General features: G+C 47.8%; 1 protein-coding gene and 1 long non-coding RNA gene across 3 annotated transcripts; one reads left to right on the top strand and one right to left on the bottom strand.

Annotated features, from left to right (window-relative positions):
• Nucleotides 1-1,916: 1,916 nt before the first annotated feature.
• On the top strand, nucleotides 1,917-5,546 carry LOC147839765 (uncharacterized). Of its 2 annotated transcripts, none has more exons than XR_015515039.1 (5): nucleotides 1,917-1,960; nucleotides 2,336-2,399; nucleotides 2,678-2,802; nucleotides 3,770-5,155; nucleotides 5,351-5,546. It is a non-coding gene; the product is annotated as an uncharacterized LOC147839765 (long non-coding RNA). The 2 variants fall into 2 exon arrangements; XR_015515040.1 differs by having other exon boundaries at nucleotides 3,770-5,167.
• Nucleotides 5,547-15,053: 9,507 nt separating this feature from the next.
• LOC147832850 (uncharacterized) lies at nucleotides 15,054-23,075 on the bottom strand. The gene is made up of 4 exons (XM_088651278.1): nucleotides 22,598-23,075; nucleotides 22,186-22,511; nucleotides 15,179-15,208; nucleotides 15,054-15,068 (listed from the first exon to the last, which is right to left on the bottom strand). The coding sequence occupies exons 1-4, from the start codon at nucleotides 23,028-23,030 to the stop codon at nucleotides 15,054-15,056; spliced, it is 804 nt and encodes a 267-aa protein (XP_088507404.1). The 5' UTR covers nucleotides 23,031-23,075.
• Nucleotides 23,076-24,728: the final 1,653 nt, after the last annotated feature.

Below are 24,728 nucleotides of genomic sequence, written 5' to 3'. Positions count from 1 at the left end.
TATGACACTGCGGATCTGGGTTTGATCCTTGTCTGAGTAGGTTTTTTTTTTTTTTTCATTTTTATTGTTAAGACATATAATACTGTTAGGGTTGTTGAACATTTGAAGTTCTAAAGCAGCTGTTTTCTCAAAAAAATACGTGATAGTGTCATTAGAAACTGATTTGGAAATGACCTTATTTTAATATAGTCAGTCGTGAACTGAGGTGGGCCGGTCTGAGGCTTGAAACTCCAGGGCTGAAAAGGAGTCCCACTCCGGCCCTGGGGCCTCATGTACGAAGACTTGCGTGGAAATCCTACTAAAACATTGCGTACGCACAAAGCTGTAAATGTTCAAAAAATTCAGATGTATGAAACACTGCGTACGCCGAATCTCACGCATATTCTTTTGTACATCTGAATGAACGTGAAACTGAGCGCAACATGCACGAGCACAAAACCCCTCCCTGCCTCCTCCCCCGTATGAATATGCTAATGACTATGCTAATAGAAAACCCAACGAAAAAGCAACGGCAAAATCAAGCAAAAAGAGAAACTTTGAACAGAATGTGAATTGGAGGTGCTGCTTTCGGAGGTAGACCGGAGAAAAGCGGTGTTATTTGCAAGTTTGTTCTCCGGAATTAACAACAAAAGAAAAAAATAGAGTGGGAGAGTTTAGCTGATACGGTTAACACAGTTGGGTCTGAACATCGCACTGAGTGCATTTAAAAAAGAAATAGTGTGGTTTATATCTGTAAAATGTTGCAATACCCTTAGCAGTCTCAGTGGCGCATCACATAAGAAGCATGAGATCATGTACTGACACGTTCGAGCAAAAATTCGGCTCGAATCCAGCGTCTGATGAACTCTTTCTTCTTTTTTTTCCCCGCTACATATCAGATTTTGCCCACTATTTATCACGAGAAAGACAAGTAGGAATCATCAATAAGTTTGTGCATCATATTTTATTTGCACATTTATTGAATGGAAATGTTTCTGATTCACGCATGCAAATTCATCTTCAGATAGTGTCTTTATAGCAATGTGCGTGCAGTAGATTGCTCAGATTACATTGGGAAAACAGGCGACCGCTGCAAATTGTGCTTTAATGTTTAGCTGGTCAACTGTATGGTATGGAAATCTTACATACCTACTATATGAACCCGTCTCATACAGCTGCCATTGCAAGGATCAGACACTTTGTAGAGAAGAATTTAACACAACTGCCTCTAGGAGTCGCCAATGGAAATAAAACAGACACGCACAAAAAATGTGCGTACGCCTGCCAGAAAGCTGCCGTGAACCTGCGCACATTCCCACGTTCAGTTCATTGTTAGTAAATCCAAACGTGAGCGATTCTGAGCGTGAAACTTGGCGTACGCAAAGTTTTTGTGTGTACGCAGCGTTGATACATGAGGCCCCTGGTCTGTAGTGTAATGTGTGTGAATGAATGTGTATGGATGTTTCCCAGTGATTGGTTGCAGCTGGAAGGGCATCTGCTCCGTAAAACAAATGCTGGATACGTTGGCGTTTCATTCCGCTGTTGTGACCCCAGATTATTAAAGGGACCCCAGCCGGCACACGACCGACCTTCAACGTTGAAATATGGTTGAAATAAGGTCAGATGTGTTTTGAACGTTGAAATAATGTTGACAGAACGTTTAATGTTGAACGGTTGAAAAACAGCCTGCATATGACAAGGCTTCAACGTTGAAATGTGGTTGAAAATACGTCAGTTGTTGTTTTAATGTTGAAACAATGTTGAATGATAAATGGTTGAAGAAAGTTACAGAAATCCTTGTACAAATCAACGTTGACATTTTTTTATCATGATCTGTATGTTGAATTAACGTCATGGCTTCACCCAATATTCAACATGTTTGGTTACCATGGTATCGGAGGACTCGGCGCACGCGGCCACGCGCAGCGCTTCACTTCACTTAATTACGAACACCTGACCTGCAGTGCAGCAGAATTCAGAGGTAAGCTTGTTTTTAGATGCTTTATTGTTTTATTTACCCCCCGATTTTGTTTTACACACAGTGTATCTTAAATGTGACTTGGTGTAGTGTTTCGAATTTTGAAGCATTTAAAACTTTCCAGTTTGTTTTTAGTCTTGTTTGCGCTCCGGTGACGCAGCTAATCTCGAGATAATGTCATATGTTTAACGTCAGTCTAAATGAGCGTTTTTATGGCAAATTCAAAGCGATAAACTCCAAACGCAGTTTAAAGTTACTGAGCAACGTTATAAAACAATATCCTTTTTATACGCTGTATCATTAGTGTTATTATTACAAAGTGAACTGCTGTCGTTTCACTGTTGTTGTTGTTGTTGTTGTTGTTGTTTTTGCTTTTAGACATGTAACTTACTCCAGAGACGCACTAACTTGCACAGCATTGAATGGAAAAGGCTTTGTCCATGTAAGTTTACTTTACCTTTAACTATCTGTTAAATCTTCTTGGTGCTTTGGTTGGTGATATTCTCTTTCTAATCTGTTTGTTTATTGATTGTTAGGCTATGTTGTGATATTATATTGTTATATTGATATTATTATTGTGAAATCATGTTGTGATGTTATACTATGTGACAGTATTGGGGAAAAAATATGTATTTAGTGAGAAATTAATGCTTAAATTACACTTTGTATAGTAGCAGATAAGAGGTGTAATGGGTTTTAACTTTCTGAGTTTTCTGGAAGGTCCAGTTGAGGGCATCAAGAACACGCAGATAGCCTAAATGTGTCAGCCTGGACAGACTGCAGTTCTGCTACTCCATGCTAAGGCTTTTGTATGGATGTCTTGACTGCTACAGTGTTCTCTAAAGGTATTACTGGAGCAAAACAACAGCACCTGTTAAAGTGAAATTTGTATTAAAAAAATAGTAATACATGTGTAGCAGGTCCAGTACATGTGATGTCATTGAGAAGTTGTTTTTATTAAATGTCATTAAAACAAATAAATAAACATGCTATTTAAATAAATCTAAATATTAAAAACTTGATGATTAAGATGACAAATGAAATGCATCATCTGTCTTGCGAAAAGGGTCTACTTAAGAATTCTGGTGTTTTCCAACTGAGAGGGATAGTTCACCCAAGAATGAAAATTTACTCACATTTTACTCCCCAAATGGTTTAAAACCATTATGAGTTTATTTTGTTGAACACAAAAGAGACTATTCTGAAAAAAAAAAAAACTAAAAACCTGTAAACATTGACCTCCATAGTAGAAAAAAATACTATAGAAGTCAATGGTTAAATAGATTTGCAGCTTTCTTCAAAATATCTTCTTTTGTGTTCAATGTGGTCAGTAAATGACGACAGAATACAAATTTTTAACTATCCCTTTTATTCTCTGTCCTACATGCAGACTTTTACAGAAGTGCTACTCCTTCTAGAGATTTTCTCAACCATGTCTAAAAAGCTTTAAACAGCTTTTACAGTACATGTAATGGTTTACAACAACTTGTAATTATTAGATGTGTTGAATGTTTCATGATTCTTTACTGCAGCCTTGGTTAAAAAAAAAAATAATAAAATAAAATTTTCGAGAATCTGAAATTTGAATTCTGGAAATGCTGGCACCAGTAGTGGCGAAGGGCTTCCTGATGACATCACACCTAATTCTTCACTTCTCTTAGTTAGGAATATTCAGATGGATGAGTCAAAATTATTGAGTGTGGCGATTATTATAAGACAAATTTGGATTCAATAAAAAATAAATATTTGAATTTCACTTTGTATAATAGCAGATACCAACTTAGTTGTAACCTCGTATTTCATTTATTGCAGGTTTTCTGGAAGCTCCATTTGAGGGCATCAAGGACATACTGATGGCCTAAACCAGTGTCAGCCTAGACAGACAGACATCTATTGCAGTTCTGCTACACAAGACCAAACTCTGCTTTTGTATGGATGTCTGACTAGTACGGTGTTCTCTAAAGGTATAACTGGAGCAAAACAATAGCATCCGTTACAGTGAAATTTGTGTTCATAAAAGATAGTGATATATGTGTAACAGGTCCAGTACATTTGTCATAAAGGTTAAATCACAGTAAGTACTGTAAAAATAACTTGTTTGCCTTTGCCACAACAGGTCATGGTGTGTGCATACTGCTCGTAGTAAACACACACGCTGATCTGATGCGGGAGAGATATGCGCAAACACATTTGTATTTACTGTTTTGTTTTGCCTCACTAAAGTGTTGTTGGAGCTTGGTATGTTCACAGTTGAAATCACTGAAGTCACATGGAACGTTTTGACAATGTGTTTTGTGCCTTATCTTGACAATGACCATCTTGGGACCATTGCTGTCTGTAGAGGATGAGGCATTTAATCTAAAATATTTTAGTTTGTGTTCTGAAGATTAACAGGTCTCTGGGATGACACAAGTAATTAATAACAGAACCTATATGAACACTTAATGTGACATGTAATAGTGAAATAGTGGTCCTACATTCACAAATGTGAGCCATTATTATAAGACCCCTGTAAACATGCAATTTTTATGATACTAATAATAATGGAATAACAAATTGCTATTACTGTTGTGTTTGTGAGAGAGAATCAAACCATATATTCTACACATTTTCTTGATGATTTACTGAAATATTTGTCTATGTTCCACTGTCACAGGTGCTCAGTTTTGCTGCAGTAATGCTAAACACAATAGATGTACTTTATACAAAAAAAAAAAAACTACTAAATATTTAGCATGCAGACCTGCAAAGTGAAGGAGTAATGTCAGGTTTAGATTATAGCATGAGTTTTCACTATTGTGAAAGTGAAGCCATTCATTCACAATGAATTGGAATAGCAAACCTCGTTATTTATTTTGTAGGAAACTCACCTGGTGTTTGAGAAATAAATATGTATTTAAGTGCTAGACTGATATAGATGTTTTAGTGTTTTACACTTGATTCTTTGTCCCCAGTGCCATCTTTTACCTCAAGTGTTTCTCTCAACCTATAAAACCTCAAACAGATGTAATGTATTTCACTTGTGATTCTTAGTTGTGAGTGATGTTTTTAATTTTATTTTTTTTACTGCAGCCACTTTAAAAATGGGTATTTTGTAAACTTTGTAAACAGAATTGAAGCGTAGTTTAGTTACTTAGTTTAATTTAGTTAGTATCTGTCTTTCTGAAGACGGTATCACTTTACAAAAAGGTTGTATTAGTAAGTGTTAATGTATTTACTAACATGAACAAAGAGCAATGAAGCATCTTTCATATAAAGAAAGTACAGTTCATGTCAGCTCAGTGCATTAATGTTAACAAGCATACATTTTGATTTTAATAGCATCGGGACATATTTCAATTAATTAAATGATTAATAACTGCTGTACAAGTATTTGTTCTTTGTTCATGTTAGTAAACATTAACTTTAATTCATGAAACCTAATTAAAAAGTGACTATTTAATTGTATGCCTTTTTTCTGTATTTGAGTGTACAGCATGTATAGTAACCTGCATGGTTTTAATGAACTATGTATGATGTAAATGTTGCTGTATATTTAGAATAATTGAAATAATGAGGTGTGTATTAAATAAATTGATACACAGACTAAGTTGTGTATTTGTGTCGTGTATTTTTTATTAGTAAAAATTTGTTTGCTATATTTATGGACTTTGCGTTGTATGTAATTTCTATTTAACTTACGTTGAAATGTATGACGGTGAAACAACGTCACGGTATCAACGTTGATCCAATTTGCAAAATCGAAAGGTAATTCAACCTTCATTCAACGTCTACAAAACGACCACAATTCACCCATGAAAAAGGTTAGAGTGAAACAACGTTGTGATTTCAACGGTGAATCACCGGTGGTGGTCCGACGGTGAAACAACGTCACTATATAAACGTTGATCCAATTTGCAAAATCGAAAGGTAATTCAACGTTGATCCAACCATAGACCTGACGTTGATTCAACGTTGAATCACCGTTGAAATGCCGGCTGGGACTAAGCCAAAAAGAATATGACTGAATGAATGATTGAACATTATTGTCTATTACAATCTCAGTAATACAACTTACAACAAAGCAATACTAAAAAACTGCCAGATTGTCACAACCACCCACAAAAGAAAACAATATTCTTTATGTCTGTAGCCTATTTTGTATGTCTATTTACTGTTTCTGGAGTTTGATGTATCATCAGATTTGAGAAAACTTGTAAATTATCTGTGAAAACCATGCATATAACAAGTTTACATGTTTAGAATAAGTTTAAAAGAATCTCCAATATGCTGTTCTTTAAGTGCCCTTTATTTATTCATCTCACAAAATATTGTCACCTAAGAATTATATAAGGTTCTATCTACATTCTAAATGATTTCGAGAAATTAGGCTTCAAAGTTGATGCATTCCATATAAAAAACAACATGTATCATTTCTCTTTCATACATTAACATGACAGAGAACCTAAATGTACTCTGAATATAAATTATCAAAATTCTCTTAAATTTGCAAAGTGGATTAAAATAAACTATAATAAATAAACAGGGCATGCAGATAGGACCTTTTAATTCTAAAAAGTCGTTTTCTGCTTGGAATTATAAAGTTCTGTCTGGCAGATCATTAATTGAAGCACTACTTTTCAAGAAATACAATCAGTCTGCTTATTAATTAATACAAAAATGTTGTAGTAAAAATATGTTAATGTTTGAGAAAGTAATTTTTTTTTTATTTCTATAACATTTATTTAATGTTTTAAAATAAATATGTGTTCTTGTTCAAATTAATTTTACATTTAAAATATTACATTGTTATTTTTTTTTTCAACAAAATATAACATTTTATCTCGATGTCAAAAAAAATGCTTTTAAATAATCACATTACAAACTATTTCAGTTTCAGGTTTTTTAATTCTCTGTGGTGCGGCATTATTTAGTCGACTCTCATTTTAAGTTTCATTCTGGTTTTTTTGAGAGCTGATCCTGATTGACCCTCATCCGTGCATTCTAAATGCTGATTGGCTCACAGAAAGAACCTTATAGATCCACAAGAGAGTAATAGAGTAACAAGAGACTTGACTTTGTAGATAAAATTTATTTATTTATTTTTTTTTAATAAAAAGTATTAAAATGTAAACATCTTAATTAAAAAACACCACGTGTTGTAAATAAGTTGTGATTTAATAAGAAAATATGAATAACTCAGACAGAACCTTATAATTCTAAGGTCTCCATATGTATTTGTTTCTTTGCTTGTTTGTTAGACTATAAACCTCATCACACACACTGTATTCTGTTGTCTACCTTGCATTTCAGTCTTTAAAGTAAGAATCTTAAAATGCACACAAATTAATTAGAACTAAAGTCTGGCATTGTTTAAACAAAAACCCACACAAACACAGGGAAAACATGCAAACTCCACTCAGAAATGCTACTGTGATGCCCAAGTATAACTTTTGTTCCCCTTCGATTAGGGAACTCCAGTGCTATAAGTGGATTTGATGTTCTAAATCCACGTATGGGAGGATTCGGTTCAGAAGCCGCTTGTTTGAAAGAGTATTGAACGGGCCAATGAAGAATGAATTGGCAGCGTAAGCTTGCGCAGGTGTGCTGCATTGCCAATTAACTGAGCATTTAAGCACAACTGGCGCCAGCAAACGCCATCCTTTTCGCTTCAGAGACTTTTCTGATGGAGTTCATGAGGGTTCCTCCTGCTGTGATCCAGCGATGCCGAGCGAACGAGAGTTTCTCCTGCTCCAGAATGTCTACAAGCGCAGTGGCAGACGGTCGAGCTGGGTTTTCTCCCTTGCCTGGTGTGCCTTTGGGTCCGGTCCTCCAAAACGGTGCGTATAAAGTTGCAACTTCACAAAGAGAGCAACATAGTCGTGCAGCTTGTCCTTTTCAGGACAGCGCTCCGACTGTGCTTTTTTGGATGCTGTGGGTTCCTGTCTTCGGATGATGGGCATGGGCACTGCGTTACATGCTCCAGCATGTTAATGCGCTGCTCACGGGCAGTTCATGTCGTCATTGCGATGCTATGACTGTTGCGCAGTAAAGATCGCGGCTAGCCTTTGCAAAAGGGCGAACCACCCCAGCTGTCCCCTGCTTTGCAGCGGGCACTCAGGCAGATCTGAGGGTTCAACGAGAGATAATCCGTCGCTCACGGGCCCGCGGACCTCTCGCTCCTCCAAGCGCTCCATCTAAGCTTCGAGCGAAGGAAGCGATCCATCTAACAGATGGTAGCCCTTACGCTCGATGGCACCGGAGACCAGACATCCACCGCGGCATCGAAGGGTGGGCTTTCATTGTCCGATGATGATCCAGACCCGCTTGCCCCCTTCGGGCATGTGAGCGCTGTCAAAACAGATCCTAAAACGGACGTGTTAGCCGTACTTTCCCAGGCTGCTTCGGCCGTGGGTTGGAGATGGTTTATCCCCCAGCTAGAGGGGCGCTCCCTTCTTCCTGCAGGTGCACAGTAGGCTCACGCGGACTTGAAGGGCACTTTTTTCTGCTCGTGCTGCGTGTCCCTCCACCCTCACCACTCTTGGTGGTGGAGCGGTCAGGGGGTATGTGGCGATTCCTCAGGTTGAGTGCGCGATGGCGGTTAACTCGCGCGGCGCCTCTTCTTGGCGGGGTCCGCCTCGTCTCCCATCCAAAGCCTGTGAGTTTTCTCGGAGCTAGAGCTTACAAAGCTACGGACCAGGCTGCTTCCGCCTTGCATGCGATATCCACCTACCAGCGCTACTGAGCGCAAGGGCTGGCCGAGCTGCACGAGGGTGAGTCCAACCCTAGCTTACGAGCTCCGCACCGCCGCCGACTTAGCTCTTCGGACTACTGAGTCTGCTTCGTGTGCTTTGGGGAGGACGATGTCCACACTAGTGGTCCAGGAGCACCACCCAGACTAAAACTTGGCTGATATGCGCGAAGTCGACAAAGTCCGCTTTCTTGACTCGCCCATATCCCAAGCTGGTCGGCGACACTGTCTGCGAATTCACCCAGGAATTCGAGGCAGTGAGAGAGCAGTCTGATGGGTGAGGTCTTATCGGCGGATCCGTAAGCCCTCTCCGCCCGCCGCGCCATCCATACCTGCTCCTCGCCGAAGGCGCCCACCTACGAGAGCTGCACCGCCCCCACACACGCCTCTGGTGAAGCGAGCGCATCGAGCACCTTGGAAGCAGGCAGCTCCCCCTGCCCAGAACGCCGCAAAGTCCGGCAACGGACCGCGAAGCGTCCCTGGGACAGGTCATCATTTCCAACGGCACCTTTTACTGCCATGAAATAAAAGGGCACTTTTCCACTTCCCCGGATGTGACAGCCCGAAATCTGCCAGTCTGAGACACTGTGCTCTCTAGCTCGCAGGTTCGGTGCGCTCTGCCAGTAGCTCACGAACACTGCAAGCCCTGCCAGTCTGGGACGTGAAGCTACTCAGCTCGCAGGGTCTACATGCTCCGCCAGCGACTCACGGGTGCTGGGGTCTCCCTTCTAACAGCCCCCAAGCCCCTTTTCCGGAGTCAGGGTGCGGAGCCAGAGCGAATCGCTCTCCTCCAGCTCTTCTGTGGGACCATCGCGCTCTCCGGATCAGCACACCCGCTCCGCGCTGCCCCTCCGCTGGTACGTCAGCGATTGTTGCGATGACGCCATTAGCAGGGCCTCTCCCTGCCTGGTTAGTGCGGGCCAGCCCCCCGAGGTGGCTCATACCACGATCAGACTTGGCCACGAGCTTCAGTTCTCAAATCGGCTACCCAAGTTCACGGGCGTGTATTTCACCAGGGTCAATCCCTTGTCCGCCCCTGTCTTGCGAGAGGAGATTGCTGCCCTCCTGGCGAAGGGTGCAATCGAGCCAGTTCCTCCAGCCGAGATGGAGAGCGGGTTTTACAAGCCCGTACTTCATCGTACCCAAAGAGAGCGGTGGGTCACGGCCAATCCTAGATCTTCGCGTTTTGAACCGCTGTCTTCACAAGCAGCCGTTCAGAATGCTTACGCAGAAGCGCATCCTCTGATGCGCTCGTCCTCAGGATTTGTTTGCAGCTATAGGCCTGAAGGACACGTATTTTCATGTCTCCATTCTTCCGAGTCACCGGCAGTTTCTGCGGTTGCGTTCGAAGGTCGAGCATGGCAATACAAGGTCCTCCCCTTCGGGCTCGCTCTGTCTCTGGGTGCCTTAGCGCCCCTTTGGCTTGCGGGCATCCGCATACTCAATTATCTCGACGACTGGCTGCTTTTGCCCACTCGCGGGAGTAATTGACTATGCACAGAGACGAGGTGCTCCGGCATCTTCGCCTATTGGGGTTGCAGGTCAACCGAGAAAAAAGTAAACTCGCCCCGGTGCAGAGGATCTCTTTTCTCGGGTTGGAGCTGGACTCGGTCACCATGGTAGCGCGCCTCTCCGGAGAGTGCGCTCACCTGTTGCTGAACTGTCTGAGGGAGCTCGACAGCAAAATAGTGGTCCCACTGAAATACTTTCAGAGGCTCCTGGGGCATATGGCATCCGATGCGGCTGTCACGCTGCTTGGACTGCTCCATATGAGACCACTTCAGCTGACCACTGGCTTCTAGATCGAGTTCCAAGACGCGCATAGCATGCGGGCGCACACCGAGTCTCTGTTACTGCGCTGTGTCGCCGCACCCTTAGCCCCTGGAACGACCTCTCGTTCTTGCAGGCCGGTGTGCTTCTGGGACAGGCGTCCAGTCATGTTGTTGTCTCAACAGATGCTTCCAACACAGGCTGGGGAGCCGTGTGTTGCGGGCATGCAGCTGCGGGCCTGTGCCCAGCTGCATTGGCATATCAATCACCTAGAGCTGTTGGCAGTTTTCCTGCCCAGATCGATCTGTTGCCTCCCCCAAGAACGCTCATTGCCAGTTGTTCTATTCCCTGAACGAGGGCACTCTTAGGTAAGACTTAGGTAACCTGCCGTCCGCGGTGGTTGATGCCATCACTCAGGCTAGAGCCCCCTCCACGAGGTGCGCCTACGCCCTGAAGTTGAGTCTATTCACTGAATGGTGTGTCTCTCGCAGAGAAGACCCCCGAACTTGCCAGATCAGTGTTGTGCTCTCTTTCCTTCAAGAGAAGCTGGATAGCAGGCTGTGGCCCTCCACTCTCAAGGTTTACGTTGGCGCCATCTCCGCTCACTATGACGCGGTGGCTGGCGGCACTGTGGGAAAGCATAACCTCATCATCCGGTTCCTCAGAGGTGCTAGGCGAATTAATCCAACTCGCCCCCCTCTCATGCCCTCTTGGGATCTCGCCCTCGTCCTCACGAGCCTGCGTTCAGATCCCTTCGAGCCACTCGATTCAGTATCCTTAAGATTTCTGTCCCTTAAGACAGCTCTGCTGGTCGCGTTGGCCTCCTTAAGAGGGTCGGGGACCTGGAGGCATTTTCGGTTAGTGACTCGTGCATGGAATTCGGGCCGGATTTTTCTCACGTGTTCCTGAGACCGCGCCCGGGTTATGTGCTCAAAGTTCCTACCACTCCCTTTAGAGATCAGGTAGTAACCCTGCAAGTGCTGCCCCCGGAGGAGGCAGACACAGCCCTTTCCTTACTCTGTCCAGTTCGCGCTCTGCGCATTATGGGGACCGTACTCAGTACTTTAGATCCTCTGAGCAGCTCTTTGTCTGGTATGGCGGACGGCAGCAGGGAAGTGCCGTGTCCAAACAAAGATTATCCCACTGGATTGTGGAGGCCATTTCATGTGCTTATTTGAGCAGAGGGCAGCCGCGTCCCCCGGGAGTGCGTGCGCACTCCACTCAGAGCGTTGCATTCTCTTGGGCGCGTGCACGGGCTGGGCGACACCAAACACATTTGCAAGGTTTTACAATCTGCGAGTGGAGCCGGTTTCCTCAAGGGTGTTAGGTAACCCTTGGTGATTGAGGAAACAACTCGGTGGGGTGTTCTAGCACGCTTGCGGTGCGTTTTTTCCCTAACACGGAGAGATGTGCACCTTCCTGTCTGTCAGTAAAGTTCCCCGTTCGGTGAGCCCTGCAGATTCCTCCGAGGCCCCCAGCACTGACTCAGCGGAGGAGTCACTGGCTGGCCCACTACGTTAGGTCTGCCCACTGGTCAGCCCGCGTTTTTGGGTATAGGTGCTGGCTATGTGCGATCCCCTCTGGCGATCCCATATGCTTATTTCCACCACAGTTAAAGTCCCCCCCCCCCTGGGTGGACCCGTGCCTTCCCTATCCGCTAACCACCTTCTTATGCGCACTCCCTCTCCTCAGGGGTAGTCCATATGTAATTCCATTTTGTCTCCCTACTGGGTGCGGATGGTCTCCGCAGCGTCCTCCCTACCGGGATTGCACGCTTCCCAACGTACTGTCGTATTTCCTAGAATTATCTAGACACTAACGACTCCCAAAAAAATATACCTATTCCGTAAAGCTTCTTTAGAAGTGGGGATAAGTTAGGGCCAAGGGCACGTTGGAGGACCGCGCCTTCCATGATTTGGGTACGTCACGCTTGCCTGACTGCCCTCTCATCGGAGGCGTTGGTAAGGTGCAGTCATTATGGCGCTTTCAATGGCTCCCATAAGTAGATTTAGAACATCAAATCCACTTATAGCACTGGAGTTCCCCAACCGAAGGGGAACGTTGGAGGTTACAGAAGTAACCCTTCGTTCCCTGAGGAGGGGAACGGAAGTGCTATACTCCGTCGCCATAATGACTGTCCCCTAGCTGTTTGAAAAGTCTCTTCAGCTTAAAAATGATGGCGTTTGCTGGCGCCAGGTTTGCTTATATGCTCAGTTAATTGGCAATGCAGCACACCTGCGCAAGCTTATGCTGCCAATTCATTCTTCATTGGCCCGTTCAATACTCTTTCAGACAAGCGGCTTCTAAACCGAATCCTCCCATACGTGGATTTAGAACATCAAATCCACTAATAGCACTTTCGTTCCCCTGCTCGGGGAACGAAGGGTTACTTCTGTAACCTTAAACGTACCCCAATGTTAACAGCCGTTGGCAGGTTTGGTGAAAATTTAGTTTTAGGCCCTGTCAAGTGTTGATTATAAATCACACCACAACACCTTATCACACACAATCTGGCTGATGTTGTGTAGTCTGAACCTGGCATAAGTGTCATCAAACTTAAAACTTTTAAAAAATAATAATAATAAAAAATCATTCAAAAATGTCCTGTGTTGCAGCCTTTCCATGTATTGCTGTTACAGGTTTATTCACAGTTGAGCTTGGTTTGCAGCTGTTTTTTTTTTTTCCTAACCATGTGAAAAAGAGATCTGCATTAGTAACCGTCATAATAGCTTCACTGTGAAAAAGTTGTTTTTAACCAGGTCAACAAGTTCTTAAACTTCAGGGGGTGTTTAGACAATTTTCAATCGGGGTTCAGAGCACATCACAGTACAGAGAGCGCTCTTATAAAGATAATCAATGATATACGCCTAAATACAGATTCAGGTAAAATAACAGTGCTGGTATTGTTGGATCTCAGTGCTGCATTTGACACTGTCGATCACAGCATACTTCTGGATAGGCTGGAAAACTGGGTTGGGCTATCTGGCACGGTCCTCAAATGGTTTAGATCTTACCTAGAAGGTAGAGGTTACCATGTCAGTATAGGTGACCATAGGTCGAGGTGGACACCCATGACGTGTGGAGTCCCACAAGGCTCGATTCTGGCACCTCTCCTGTTCAACCTTTACATGCTCCCTCTGAGCCAAATAATGAGAAAGAACCAAATCTCCTACCACAGCTATGCTGATGACACTCAGATCTACCTAGCCTTACAGCCTAATGACTACAGCCCCATTGACACCCTCTGCCAATGCATCGATGAAGTGAGCAATTGGATGTGCCAAAACTTTCTTCAGTTAAACAAAGAGAAAACTGAAATTATTGTGTTTGGAAACAAAGATGAGGTTCTCAAGGTAAATGCGTACCTTGGCACTAAAGGTCAAATGACAAAAAATAAGGTCAAGAATCTTGGTGTGACTCTGGAGTCAGATCTGAGTTTCAACAGTCATGTCAAAGCAGTCAGTAAATCAGCATACTATCATCTCAAAAACATAGCAAGAATCAGATGCTTTGTTTCTAGTGAAGATTTAGAAAAACTTGTTCATGCTTTTATCAGCAGCAGGGTGGATTACTGTAATGGACTCCTCACTGGTCTTCCCAAAAAGACAGTCAGACAGTTGCAGCTCATCCAGAACGCTGCAGCCAGAATTCTAACCAGAACCAGAAAATCAGAGCACATCACACCTGTCCTCAGGTCTTTACACTGGCTGCCAGTTACATTCAGAATAGATTTTAAAGTATTATTACTGGTCTATAAATCACTAAATGGCCTAGGACCTAAATACATCACAGATATGCTCACTGAATACAGACCTAACAGATCACTCAGATCTTTAGGATCATATAAACTAGAAGTTCCAAGAGTTCAGTCAAAGCAGGGTGAATCGGCTTTTAGCCACTATGCCTCTCGCTGCTGGAATCAGCTTCCAGAAATGATCAGATGTGCTCCAACATTAGGCACATTCAAATCAAGACTGAAAACACATCTGTTTAGCTGTGCCTTTACTGAATGAGCACTGTGCTGCGTCCGACAGATTGCACTATCATGTTTTTCTCTTCTTCTTCATTCTTTATATCACATTTTACCTGTTTTTATGTTTTGTTTTGTTTTTATGCATTTTTATTATTTGTTTTTATTTTTATTTTACTTGTTTCTTTTATTCTTCTTTATGTAAAGCACTTTGAATTGCCATTGTGTATGAAATGTGCTATATAAATAAACTTGCCTTGCCTTGCCTTGCCTTCGTATGCAATATAACAAATTATTATCTGGAACGTATTCAGAGTTTAGTACTTGTCTGTAAAAGCATTGTCAGATGTAGATACACTTTATTTGGTAAACAAAGCAAGTCTCTCATATAATATATCTACTAAAAGACAACAGAAATAGAAAATAATGCTTTACAAACTGTCATTTCAGTTTAAATTAGATATGAATTTTTAATATTTGTCAATAATATTAATGAAGTTAATTTAAAAACTGAATAAATAAATGTTTACACACATTTACACAAGTAATTAAACAGAATCAATGACGGGCTAAAAATCTGAATAAATCTGCAGAATTCTGCACACGCAGATACCGTGTGGGCCTACTCATATCCTAAGTACCTTTGATATAAACACAAAAAAACACCATTAAAATAGTGATGAGAGACATGATAACAACCAGCTTGAACACAAGCAGAGAAACTCGCATGTAAGCGTTTGTTTTCATTTACACAGCCGTCATGGCAGCAGCATCGGTTACTCTGAAAAAAAAGAAAGACTTAAAAGTATTGAATACAAGAATATACATAAAAAATGGTTTGTTCAGTGAATGCAACTGTTGTATGTATCATGGTTTTCAGGGTAAATTTAGCTTTATTCCAAGCTTTCTGGGAACGTCCAGGTTATGTACGTAACCCACGTTCCCTGAATAGGGAACGGAGACGTGTGTCTGTATAAACAGACTTTGGGAGTGCTTTAGACAACCAATCATTTCTGAAGATATAAAAACGGGCCAATGAAATGCTGAAACTGATGAGCCAATCAGGGCTATATCAGTCGGCTGTGTGAGTTAGCTTGAATTTTGCCTGCTGAAGAGCCGATCGCTCAGCTCCCAGCTGGAGACTTGGCTGCTGTGGCAGTGGAGACACACGTCTCCGTTTCCTACTCGGGGAAAGTGGGTTATGTACGTAACCTGGACGTTCCCCTACATATGGGAACTTCTACATGTGTCTATATAAACAGACTTTGGGAGACTGCATGGAAAGTGCCACAGCAACCAAGCCCATCACGCTCCTGATGTGTAGTTTTCCAAGCCAAAGTGTGAGCACACTGACATCACCAAGAGCGCAACCTTCCAACGTCCCCTAGGCTCAACATATTACCATTACATGGGAATAATGTTTAATCAGGGGTCGTAAGTGTACTTTTACCTAGCTAATATAGACTAGGGATTTTTGGAAATACGACAGTACGTTGGGAAAAGCGTCAGTCTCCATTGGGGGAGAACGCGGCGGAGACCACCTGGTACCCAGAGGGGAAGACCTGATGGTAAGGAGGCATATGGACTAGCCCTAATGAGGGGGGAGTGCTACATATGATAAGCTGGTTAGTGGTTAGGGAAGACACGGGACTATGTGGATCCCCAATGGGGATGCACATAGCTGGCACCAATCCTCAATATGCGTGTAGACCAAATGGGCGTAACAACATGGCGCAGCAAGTGTTTGTGACATTGAGCTTAATTCCCCTCCGATTGATTAGGGTTACCCAATAACCGGGAGGAAACTGGCTCCACTCGAAGATTATAGAACCTCGCAAATGTGTTAGGTGTCGCCCAACCCGCAGCTCTGCAAATATCTGTGAGAGAGGCGCCGCGTGATAACGCCCATGAAGATGCGACACCTCTTGTAGAGTGCGCTCTCACGTTAGGAGGGCGTGGCTCGCCCTGGCATTGATAAGCGAGGGCGATGGCATCAACTAACCAGTGGGCCAACCTCTGTTTTGATATGGCACTTCCCTTCCGCCGACCACCGTAGCAGATAAAGAGCTGTTCACATGATCTTAAATTTTGCGTTTGTTCCACTTAAAGGCGCAAAGCGCAAACGAGACAAAGCAGTGAGTGGGTTGAACCTGCCTCCACGGAAGGCAGCGCTTGCAGTTTCACCACCTGATCTCTAAATGGGATGGTAGGAACCTTGGGCACATAGCCAGGCCGGGGTCTCAGGACAACGTGAGAGTAACCGGGCCCAAATTCAAGGCATGATTCACTGACCAAAAATGCCTCCAGATCCCCAGCTCTCTTGAATGACGCCAATGCGATCAGCATAGCTGCCTTTAAAGAGATATTTTAAGAGATACTGACTCGAGTGGCTTGAACGGATCTCTTTGCAGACCCGCTAGGACTAGAGAGAGATCCCAAGAGAGCACGAGAGGGGGGCAGGACGGATTTAACCGTCGCACGCCTCTGAGGAATCGGATGATTAGATCATGCTTCCCAAGCGTGTTGCCATCTACCGCGTCATAAAAAGCAGAGATCGCAGCCACGTAAACCTTCAGTGTGGAGGGTGACAGCCTACGCTCCAGATAACCTGAAGGAAGGATAACACAATGCTAATCTGGCAAGTTCGGGGGTCTTCTCGGTGAGATGCGCACCATTCAGAGAATAGACTCCACTTCAGGGCATAGGCATGCCTCGTAGAGGGTCCTCTAGCCTGAGTGATGGTGTTAAGTACCGCGGGCGGTAAGTCACCCAAGTCTTCCGTGCTCCATCTATGGACCACACGTGGAGGTTCCAGAGATCTGGGCATGGGTGCCAGATGGTGCCCCGTCCCTGAGAGCAGAGGTCCTTCCTTAGGGTAATGCACCAAGGAGGGGCCCTCGCGAGGAGTGTGAGCTCCAAAACCCAGGTCCGGTTGGGTCAAAGGGGCGCAACAAACAGAACCTGCTCCTCGTCCTCCCTGACTTTTTGTGCGATTAGGCTCACTAGGGAAACGTATATTTGCGCATGCCTGATGGCCAGCTGTGAGCCAGTTTATTTGTGCTGAGGGGGGCCTCGGTCAGGGAATAAAACAGCTGGCAATGTGCGTTTTCGGTGGAAGCAAACAGATCGATCTGGGCTTCCCCGAAGCGCGCCTATATCAGCTGGACCCAATCGGGGTGGAGTCTTCACTCTCCCCGGGACACTAGCTATTGTGAGAGTGCATCGGCTGCATGGTTGAGCTCGCCCGGAATGTGGATGGCACACAGCGATTTCAGCCGCATGTGACTCCAAAGGAGCAGACGGCGAGCGAGCTGAGACATGCGGCGGGGACGTATACCCACCATATGGTTGATATAAGCCACCGTCGCCATGCTGTCCGTCCTGACCAGCACGTGTTTCCGCTCCAGCACCGGTAAAAAGTGATAGAGAGCTAGATATACTGCCAACAGCTCCAGGCAGTTGATATACCAATGCAGGCAGGGTCCGGACCACGAACCTGCGGCTGCATGTTCATTGCACACGGCCCCGCAGCCCGTGCTGGAGGCATCTGTTGTTACGACAACATGCCTGGATACAAGCCCTAGGGGCACTTCGGGCCGTAGAAAAACCAGATCTGTCCAGGGGCTGAGGGTGCGGAGACACAGCGGAGTGACGCACACCCGGTGCGTGCCCGCGTGCCATGCCCGTCTGGGGACTCGATCGCAAAGTCAACGCCGAAGTGGTCCCATATGAAAACTGAGCGGCATGACCGAGGCTGCGGATGCCATATGCCCCAGGAGCCTCTGAAAACATTTCCGTGGGACCACTATCTTCCTGTGGAGCTTGTTTACACAGGAAAGCATCAGCCTGGCGTGCTTCTCGGAGAGGCACGCAACCAAGGGCACCATTCGAAGCGCTAGGGCACCATTCGCGAGCTTGGTGAAAACCCGCAGAGACAGAGAGAGCCCGAAGAAGAGGACTTTGTATTACCACGATTGTCCTTCGAACGCGAACCGGAGTAAAGGGCGGTGGCGTGGAAGAATGGAGACGTGAAAACATGCGTCCTTCAGGTCTATGGCTGCAAACCAATCCTGTGGATGGACGCTCTGAATCAAGCGTTTCTGCGTGAGCATTCTGAGAGACATTTTGTATTAATGACAGTTCAGTCTGCGCAGAGTTAGAATTGGCCTTAACCCCCCACTCTTTTTGGGCACGATGAAATACAGGCTGTAAAACCCAGAGCTCATCTCAGCTGGAGGGACCTGCTCGATTGCATCCTTCGCCAGGAGTACAGCAATCTCCTCTCGCAAGACAGGGCCGCTCTCGGGGATTACACTCGTGAAAAGGACTCCTGTGAACTTGGCAGGGCGAATAGCGAACTGAATCGCATAGCCGAGTCTGACCGTCCGTATGAGCCACTGCAACACGCTGAGCGGCGCTAACCAAACCAGCAGAGCGTGCGCTAATGGCACCCTCGGAGCGATCGCCGACGTGCCAGCAGAGGAGCAGCTCGGGGCGGAAGTTCTCATCCTGGGAAGCAGTGAGCTCCGAAGAAGAGCTGAAAATAAAAATTTCTTTTACCTTCCTCCTTGGATCATGCGGTGAGGCCGGAGTGAGAGAAAGGAGTCCGTTCTGCTGCACTATGAGGGCCTGAGACAAGGGGTCCCAGCGCTGCGAGCTGGAAGGCAGAGCATCCCAGACTGGTAGTGCTCGGGTTTGTGCATCTGGAGAGAGAGGAAACTGCTCTTTTGGAAATTTGGCTGCTGTTGGCGATTAGTTTAGAGTCGTAGTGTACTGATGTAATAATTCTCAGCCCCCCACCGAGGAAAGAGTTGGTCCCCTCTTCTCCGAATGGTCGTCTCGGAAACGCTTCGCGGTCCATTTACCGGACTTAACGGCGCCCTGGGGCAGTGGCGTCGCAGTCCTGCAGGAGGCTCGTCATTGCCGCTTGGCCGGTGGAGTGGGCAGCGGAAGCGGAGCAGATGATAAAGCCGTGGGTGGACGCCTTTGGCGAGGAGCTGCCGCAGCGAAAGGGGCAGCGGGAGGAGCAGTTTTCCGAGCTCGCTGATAAATGATTCACCCATCGCATTGAACTACTCTTTTACCGCAAAGAATTCCTGGGTGAACTCCCCAACGTTGTCGCCGAACAGGCCAGCCTGGGATATGGGAGTATTAAGAAAGCAAGCCTTGTCAACGTCACTCATATCAGCCAAAGGTGGCATTTGTGGACCACTAATGTGGCCATCGTCTTCCCCAGCAAGCCCAGGGGAGAACCTCCCTCCTGCATCTTGGCCAGCTTCTCAGCTTGGTAGTGTCGATAGGTGGCTGTAGTGTGCAGAGCGGAGGCGGCCTGACCTGCAGCAGTGTAGGCTCTGGCCATGAGAGACTCAGATAACTTGCATGCCTTGGAAGGGAGTTTGGGCGAATCTCCACGAGTGGAGCGGCTAGCATGCTCCACCTGGGTAACCGCCTTATATCCCCTGGCCGCTCCATCTTAGAGGGAGGTGAGAGCGGGAGCGTACGAGGACCGGGCAGAAAAAGGTGCCCTCCATGCATGCGTTAGCTCTCTGTGTACCTTCGGGAAGAATGGGACGGGGGGTCTAGAAGGCTTCGCCTTTTTCTTTCACTTTTTCTTCGGCCGCAGTCTGGCCGCGGTTCTGGGGGACAAGCCATCTCCAGCCCCAGGGCTGAAGCAGCCCGGGTTAACACGGCTAACATGTCCATTTCCAGATCTGTAACCATACTGACAACCCCGGAGGGGTTTCATCTAATGAAAGTGCGGCCAGTTCGGAGGATGGACCAGCGCTCACACTCGAAGCAGAAACAGAGCGCACTGGCGAGGATCGAGGGATCCGCAGCCTTGAAGGTAATGGATTAGCCCCCACTGTAACCCTTAGGCCTGCCCGAGTGGTAACCGCTTGGCGGAGAGCAGCAGGGGTGGCTTGCCCTAATAAAAGAGCTTGCCGCGACCTCAGTTGCGCAACAGTCAAGCCATCGCAATGCGGGCAAGAACTGTCCGAGAGCACCGTATCAACATGTTGGACCCCCAAGCACGTGACGCAATACTCGTGCCTGTCATCCGGGGTGAGGAAACCACCCTATCCAGAAATGCACGGTCGAAACGACATCTTTAAAAAGACGCGCTGCACGACCGTGTGCTCTCTTAGGGAATTCTGCTCTTTGTAGAAAACTGCTCTTTTAGATCACCAGCGTAATGCCAAGGAGACAGGAAACCTAGCTCAACCGCTGCTAAAACATCTTCTCCCACACTGGTGAAGGAAATGCTTTCTTCAATGTTGAAATTCAGCTCAGCAGAAGGGTTCTTCAGTCTCATATCGGGTCCGAAGCAATAATTCTTACGAGCTAACTCACACAGCCGACTGATATAGCCCTAATTGGCTCATCAGTTTCAGCTGTGGAGCTAAGCTCTGCCAATTCAATTGGCATTTCATTGGCCCGTTTTTATATCTCCATAAAGTTAACCTCCACTCCACAGCTGCCCTGTCCTGACCTATTCATGCATCTCTAAGGACCGAGCTGTCCCGGGAGAAGCTTGCTAATATACAGAATTGGACTCAAGGCCTTCTGGGTGTTCAAAGCATTTGCAGACCTGGACAGATTTGTCCAGCCCATCACCTCCTTGTGCTGCAAAAGGGATTCATTCTCCCTATGAGCTATCAACCAAGGCTGAACCTGGACGGGGGCGTCCCGCGAGTCACTTTTAACACACAAGGCAGGGATAGTTTGTCCCAATTGGAACGTAGCCAAGGCAGAACCTGGATGAGGGTATCCCACGTGACACTTTTAACACACAAGTTAGGGCTAATCTGTCCCAATCGGAACGTAGCCAAGGCAGAACCTGGACGCAGCAGGCATACAGCGTTGAACTAAGAAGACAGGGCTCATTTTTGTCCCCACCGAATCTACTTTTACCACACAGATAATAAATAAAAGGAATAATGAAGACACTGAACACCATTTGACCGTTAAGTTGTACAATATTTATTCAGGACGATTCAGAGTCTTCTGTTTGTTCGAGCGGGCGAGCGCCCTGGCTTTTCCCCCTGGCAGGGCGCCATGGCAGCGTCCTCCTGCTGGTTCCCTCCTGGAAAAGAGACACATAAAGGGCAGTTAGCCAATGCCACACGTTCTGCTGTCCACGCCAAAGAGAATCTGATTTTTACCAGGTGAGAGACGGAAGTCTCTGTCCTCTTGCGCCCTTTCCGCGGGGGGCTTTCAGTGCCCGCTGCCTCCCCATCCTCCTCCTCCTCCTCCTCCACCAGGGCCCTTTCAAAGAGTCTGCGGCGCTCGCGTGCTTGGAGAGGTCCGAGGTGAAGTGCGTAGAACTTATCTGAGGTTGAAGTGTCATGGCACATGAATTGCGCCAACTTGCGGCGATCCTCTGTATGAACCAAGAACTGCTGGTGACCCTGAAGAAGAAACAAACATTTCCTTTCCTTGCCAATGGCAGCCCTTGGTTCATCCAGCCACGTCTGTCTGCCCCCCTTCCCCCCGAATGAGTCCCATTCGCGGGGGAGAGGGGCAGACAGACGTGGCTGGATGAACCAAGGGCTGTTGGTGCCCCGGAAGAACGAACAGGGGGAATCGCTGGAACGGCGGAAGGGCTTGCTTACCTAGCAGGGCGGGAATTTTCCTCCCAGCGGTCCGGTGACAGCGCACCAGGCTGGCCTTGGGGATCAGTCGGCTTTCCTTCGCCTGCTTGGTCCTTACCTCGTGCACGACGACACGTCGGCGTATGCCGCGAATGAGGGCTCTGACCTCCCTTCGAATCAGAACCAAAGCCGTGCTAGAGAGCTGACAGGCGGCCGGCGGCGTCTCCGAGAGGTAGTCCAGGAACTGAGCCACGTTCTTCAGATAGTGCTGCCTGGTGGGCTCGGCCATCCGCGTCTGACCTAGCAGGGCGGCCAACGCTCGGATTCGGGCTGGTTGGTTGAGGAAAAGGAAGTTCCCTGGCTCCGCGGTGCCCCTGGCCATGTAACCAAGGAAGGCTTTGATTCTCCACAGCTTCGAAGTGACGTTGTTCCGCAGGCGCGCGGTGGGCTCGCTGCCCAGTTGGTACCCTTCGAACTCCCCCAAGAGAAGGTCTGTGGAACGAGCACAACCAAGAGTCAACTTCCCCGAAGGCACACACCCAGCAGAGCGACAGTGACGTGCCTGAAATATACTCAACTCAGCGCGGGGACGTGGTCCGGGAACGGGTAGGCAGTGGGTTCCAAAGCCTCCGGAGGCTCGGGGGGCGTCGGACCTCCGGCCGCCCCTCGCCCGGGAGCCGGTGGTGCAGGAGGCGACCTGGTTCTCCTCGCCCTCTTCCTCCTCCTTCTCCCCCCTTCTCCCTTCCTCAGCTCCCGGTAGAGGCGTGTGATCTGGAGCAGGGTGGACCGCATCTTGGTAACCTGTTTCCCCAGATCCGTGAGCTGAGCCTGTATGCGCTCGGTGGCGCGCCTGCAGCCGCGGTCGGCGCACGGGCGGCCGGCCTCTGGGCCCTCCGAGTGCCACTCCCCCTCGGAGGACGATGCTAGCTGGGACACGACGGGGATTGCAGGCTGGGTGGACCGCAGCCACTGCAACTCCCGGGCTACTTTCCGGCGTTTCGCCCTCCCCATAGCCTCTTTCCGCCTCGAGGTCGAGAGCTCCACGTGCTGCCTCAAGTGCCTGTCCAGGCGGGCTGGCGTCCTGCGACAGCCCGGGACCGGACACGGCAACACGCGGCCGGTGGCCAGCGCGAGCAGCAGCTGCTTCTCGTCCGCGTTGGTCACCTTGTGAACGGCCGTCAGGTGAGGCGCGAGCCGGCTGTAGACGTTGAAGCATAGGATACATTCAGCCATGACCGTGCTGGAGCCAATGCGGAGGGGGAAAGGGGCCCACACGCCAGGTGCGGCGGTTGATAAGCGGGCGGAGGCGGCGTCCACTTCTGCATCATGACGTTGGTGGACCCGTGTTTCTTAAAGGGGAAGGACACCCCCCCCCCGCACCAGGGGGTGTAAGCCGATACCCTACGGGGATCCTACGGTTCAAGCCTTCTTTTGTTACGACGCTCAAGTAGGGGGGAGAGGGGTGTCCACCTCACTCCCTTCCCCCCTTTTCAAAGGAACCAGAGGGGGGGTGTCCCGTTAAACAATGCACCCCACCGCCCCTTCATGGTTGCCCCGGTCAGCAGTTCGACATCTCTCTCTCTTGTTACGACTCGAGTTGGGGAAGGGGTGTCCCACCTCAGTCCCTATCCCCCCTTCATTTTGCTGTTCTGGCCAGCGGGAGCTTTTCCACAGCCTTTCTCGTTCACTTTTTCCACCCCAAAATGGGGATTGTTTGAGCCCCATCGAACATGCGCCGTTTTTTGGGGGGGACAGCTCCACACGCGCCAGCCGCGGGAGCTTTTGTGACCTGCTACAACCAACATGGGATATGCACCAACCATCGAAAGGGGGGTCCAGACAGCCCGTAACCCCGGCACCACTGACCCTGGCACGTTTCACCTCGCCGGAGTTCGCTAGCTTCCCCTCCCAACCAACCACCCTCGCTCCCCCCTGGAGCAGGGTAGGCGGGGTGGGGGTCAGCCGGGAGCCAGCAAGGATAAACCCAGGGGGTGGGCGGCATTGCGGGCGGACGGACGGACGGGATGCAGACGCACACACTCGGGCGGGGGTAGAATCGAAGCCTAAACCAGCTCGTTCCCTACGCTGCCCCTGGGGCCTCAATTCACCACGCCGGGTGACTCGACCGAACCCACCAAACATCCCCCAGCCCTCGCAGGGCGAGGGGCGTGGGGCGGGGGCACGGGCCGAGTATCGGCGCGGGGGAAACGGAGTCCAGGGGGGCGGGCTGGCGGGCGGGCTGAGCAGCAGACAAGCTCTGGGTCATTTAGCCAGACGGGCCATCTGGGTCCTTTACCCACAAATCGGGGCGGGAAGGGGGGGCGCTGTGTGCGGAGGGACACCCCCACGCCTCCCTGATAGAGCGCCCAGGACGGGGAGGATCTGCCACACCCATAGAGGCCGACCCCATTGGTGCTTTGGGGGGCCTGGGTGGGGGCCTAGCCCCTGGGGCGCCACACTAGCTCCTATCGATCAGTCACCGTGGGGTCTGGCGACTGGACTGTCAGAGACTAAGTCCATAAATCTTCGCCTTCCCCGAAACCCTGATGGCAGGTCAGAGATTGTGGGTGTCGGGCAAAAACCTCCAGGCGCGGGACGTCCCGACAAGTAGGCCGGGAAGGGTGGTCTCCCGTCGGGCATGGTTTGGTGGGCTCGGGCCTGGGTCTAACCAACGCCCCGGTGAGCGCCAGGCATAACGTTTTCCTGTTG

The sequence above is a fragment of the Danio rerio genome, chromosome 18, assembly GCF_052040795.2.
Source record: "Danio rerio strain M-AB ecotype USA chromosome 18, GRCz13ab, whole genome shotgun sequence".
Lineage (NCBI taxonomy): Eukaryota > Metazoa > Chordata > Actinopteri > Cypriniformes > Danionidae > Danio > Danio rerio.
The sequence above is the reverse complement of the archived record's forward strand: the minus strand, read 5'-3'. Positions and strand labels throughout refer to the sequence as shown.

Excerpts from the sequence above, each read along its gene's own strand:
- LOC147832850 (XM_088651278.1), bottom strand. The coding sequence starts at position 23,030 with ATGGGGAGGGCGAAACGCCGGAAAGTAGCCCGGGAGTTGCAGTGGCTG. Across the intron at positions 22,512-22,597 it reads GGACCACGTCCCCGCGCTGA|ACCTTCTCTTGGGGGAGTTC; the intron begins GTTGAGTATATT and ends CTCGTTCCACAG. Across the intron at positions 15,209-22,185 it reads TGGTTCTGATTCGAAGGGAG|AGTAACCGATGCTGCTGCCA; the intron begins GTCAGAGCCCTC and ends CTTTTTTTTCAG.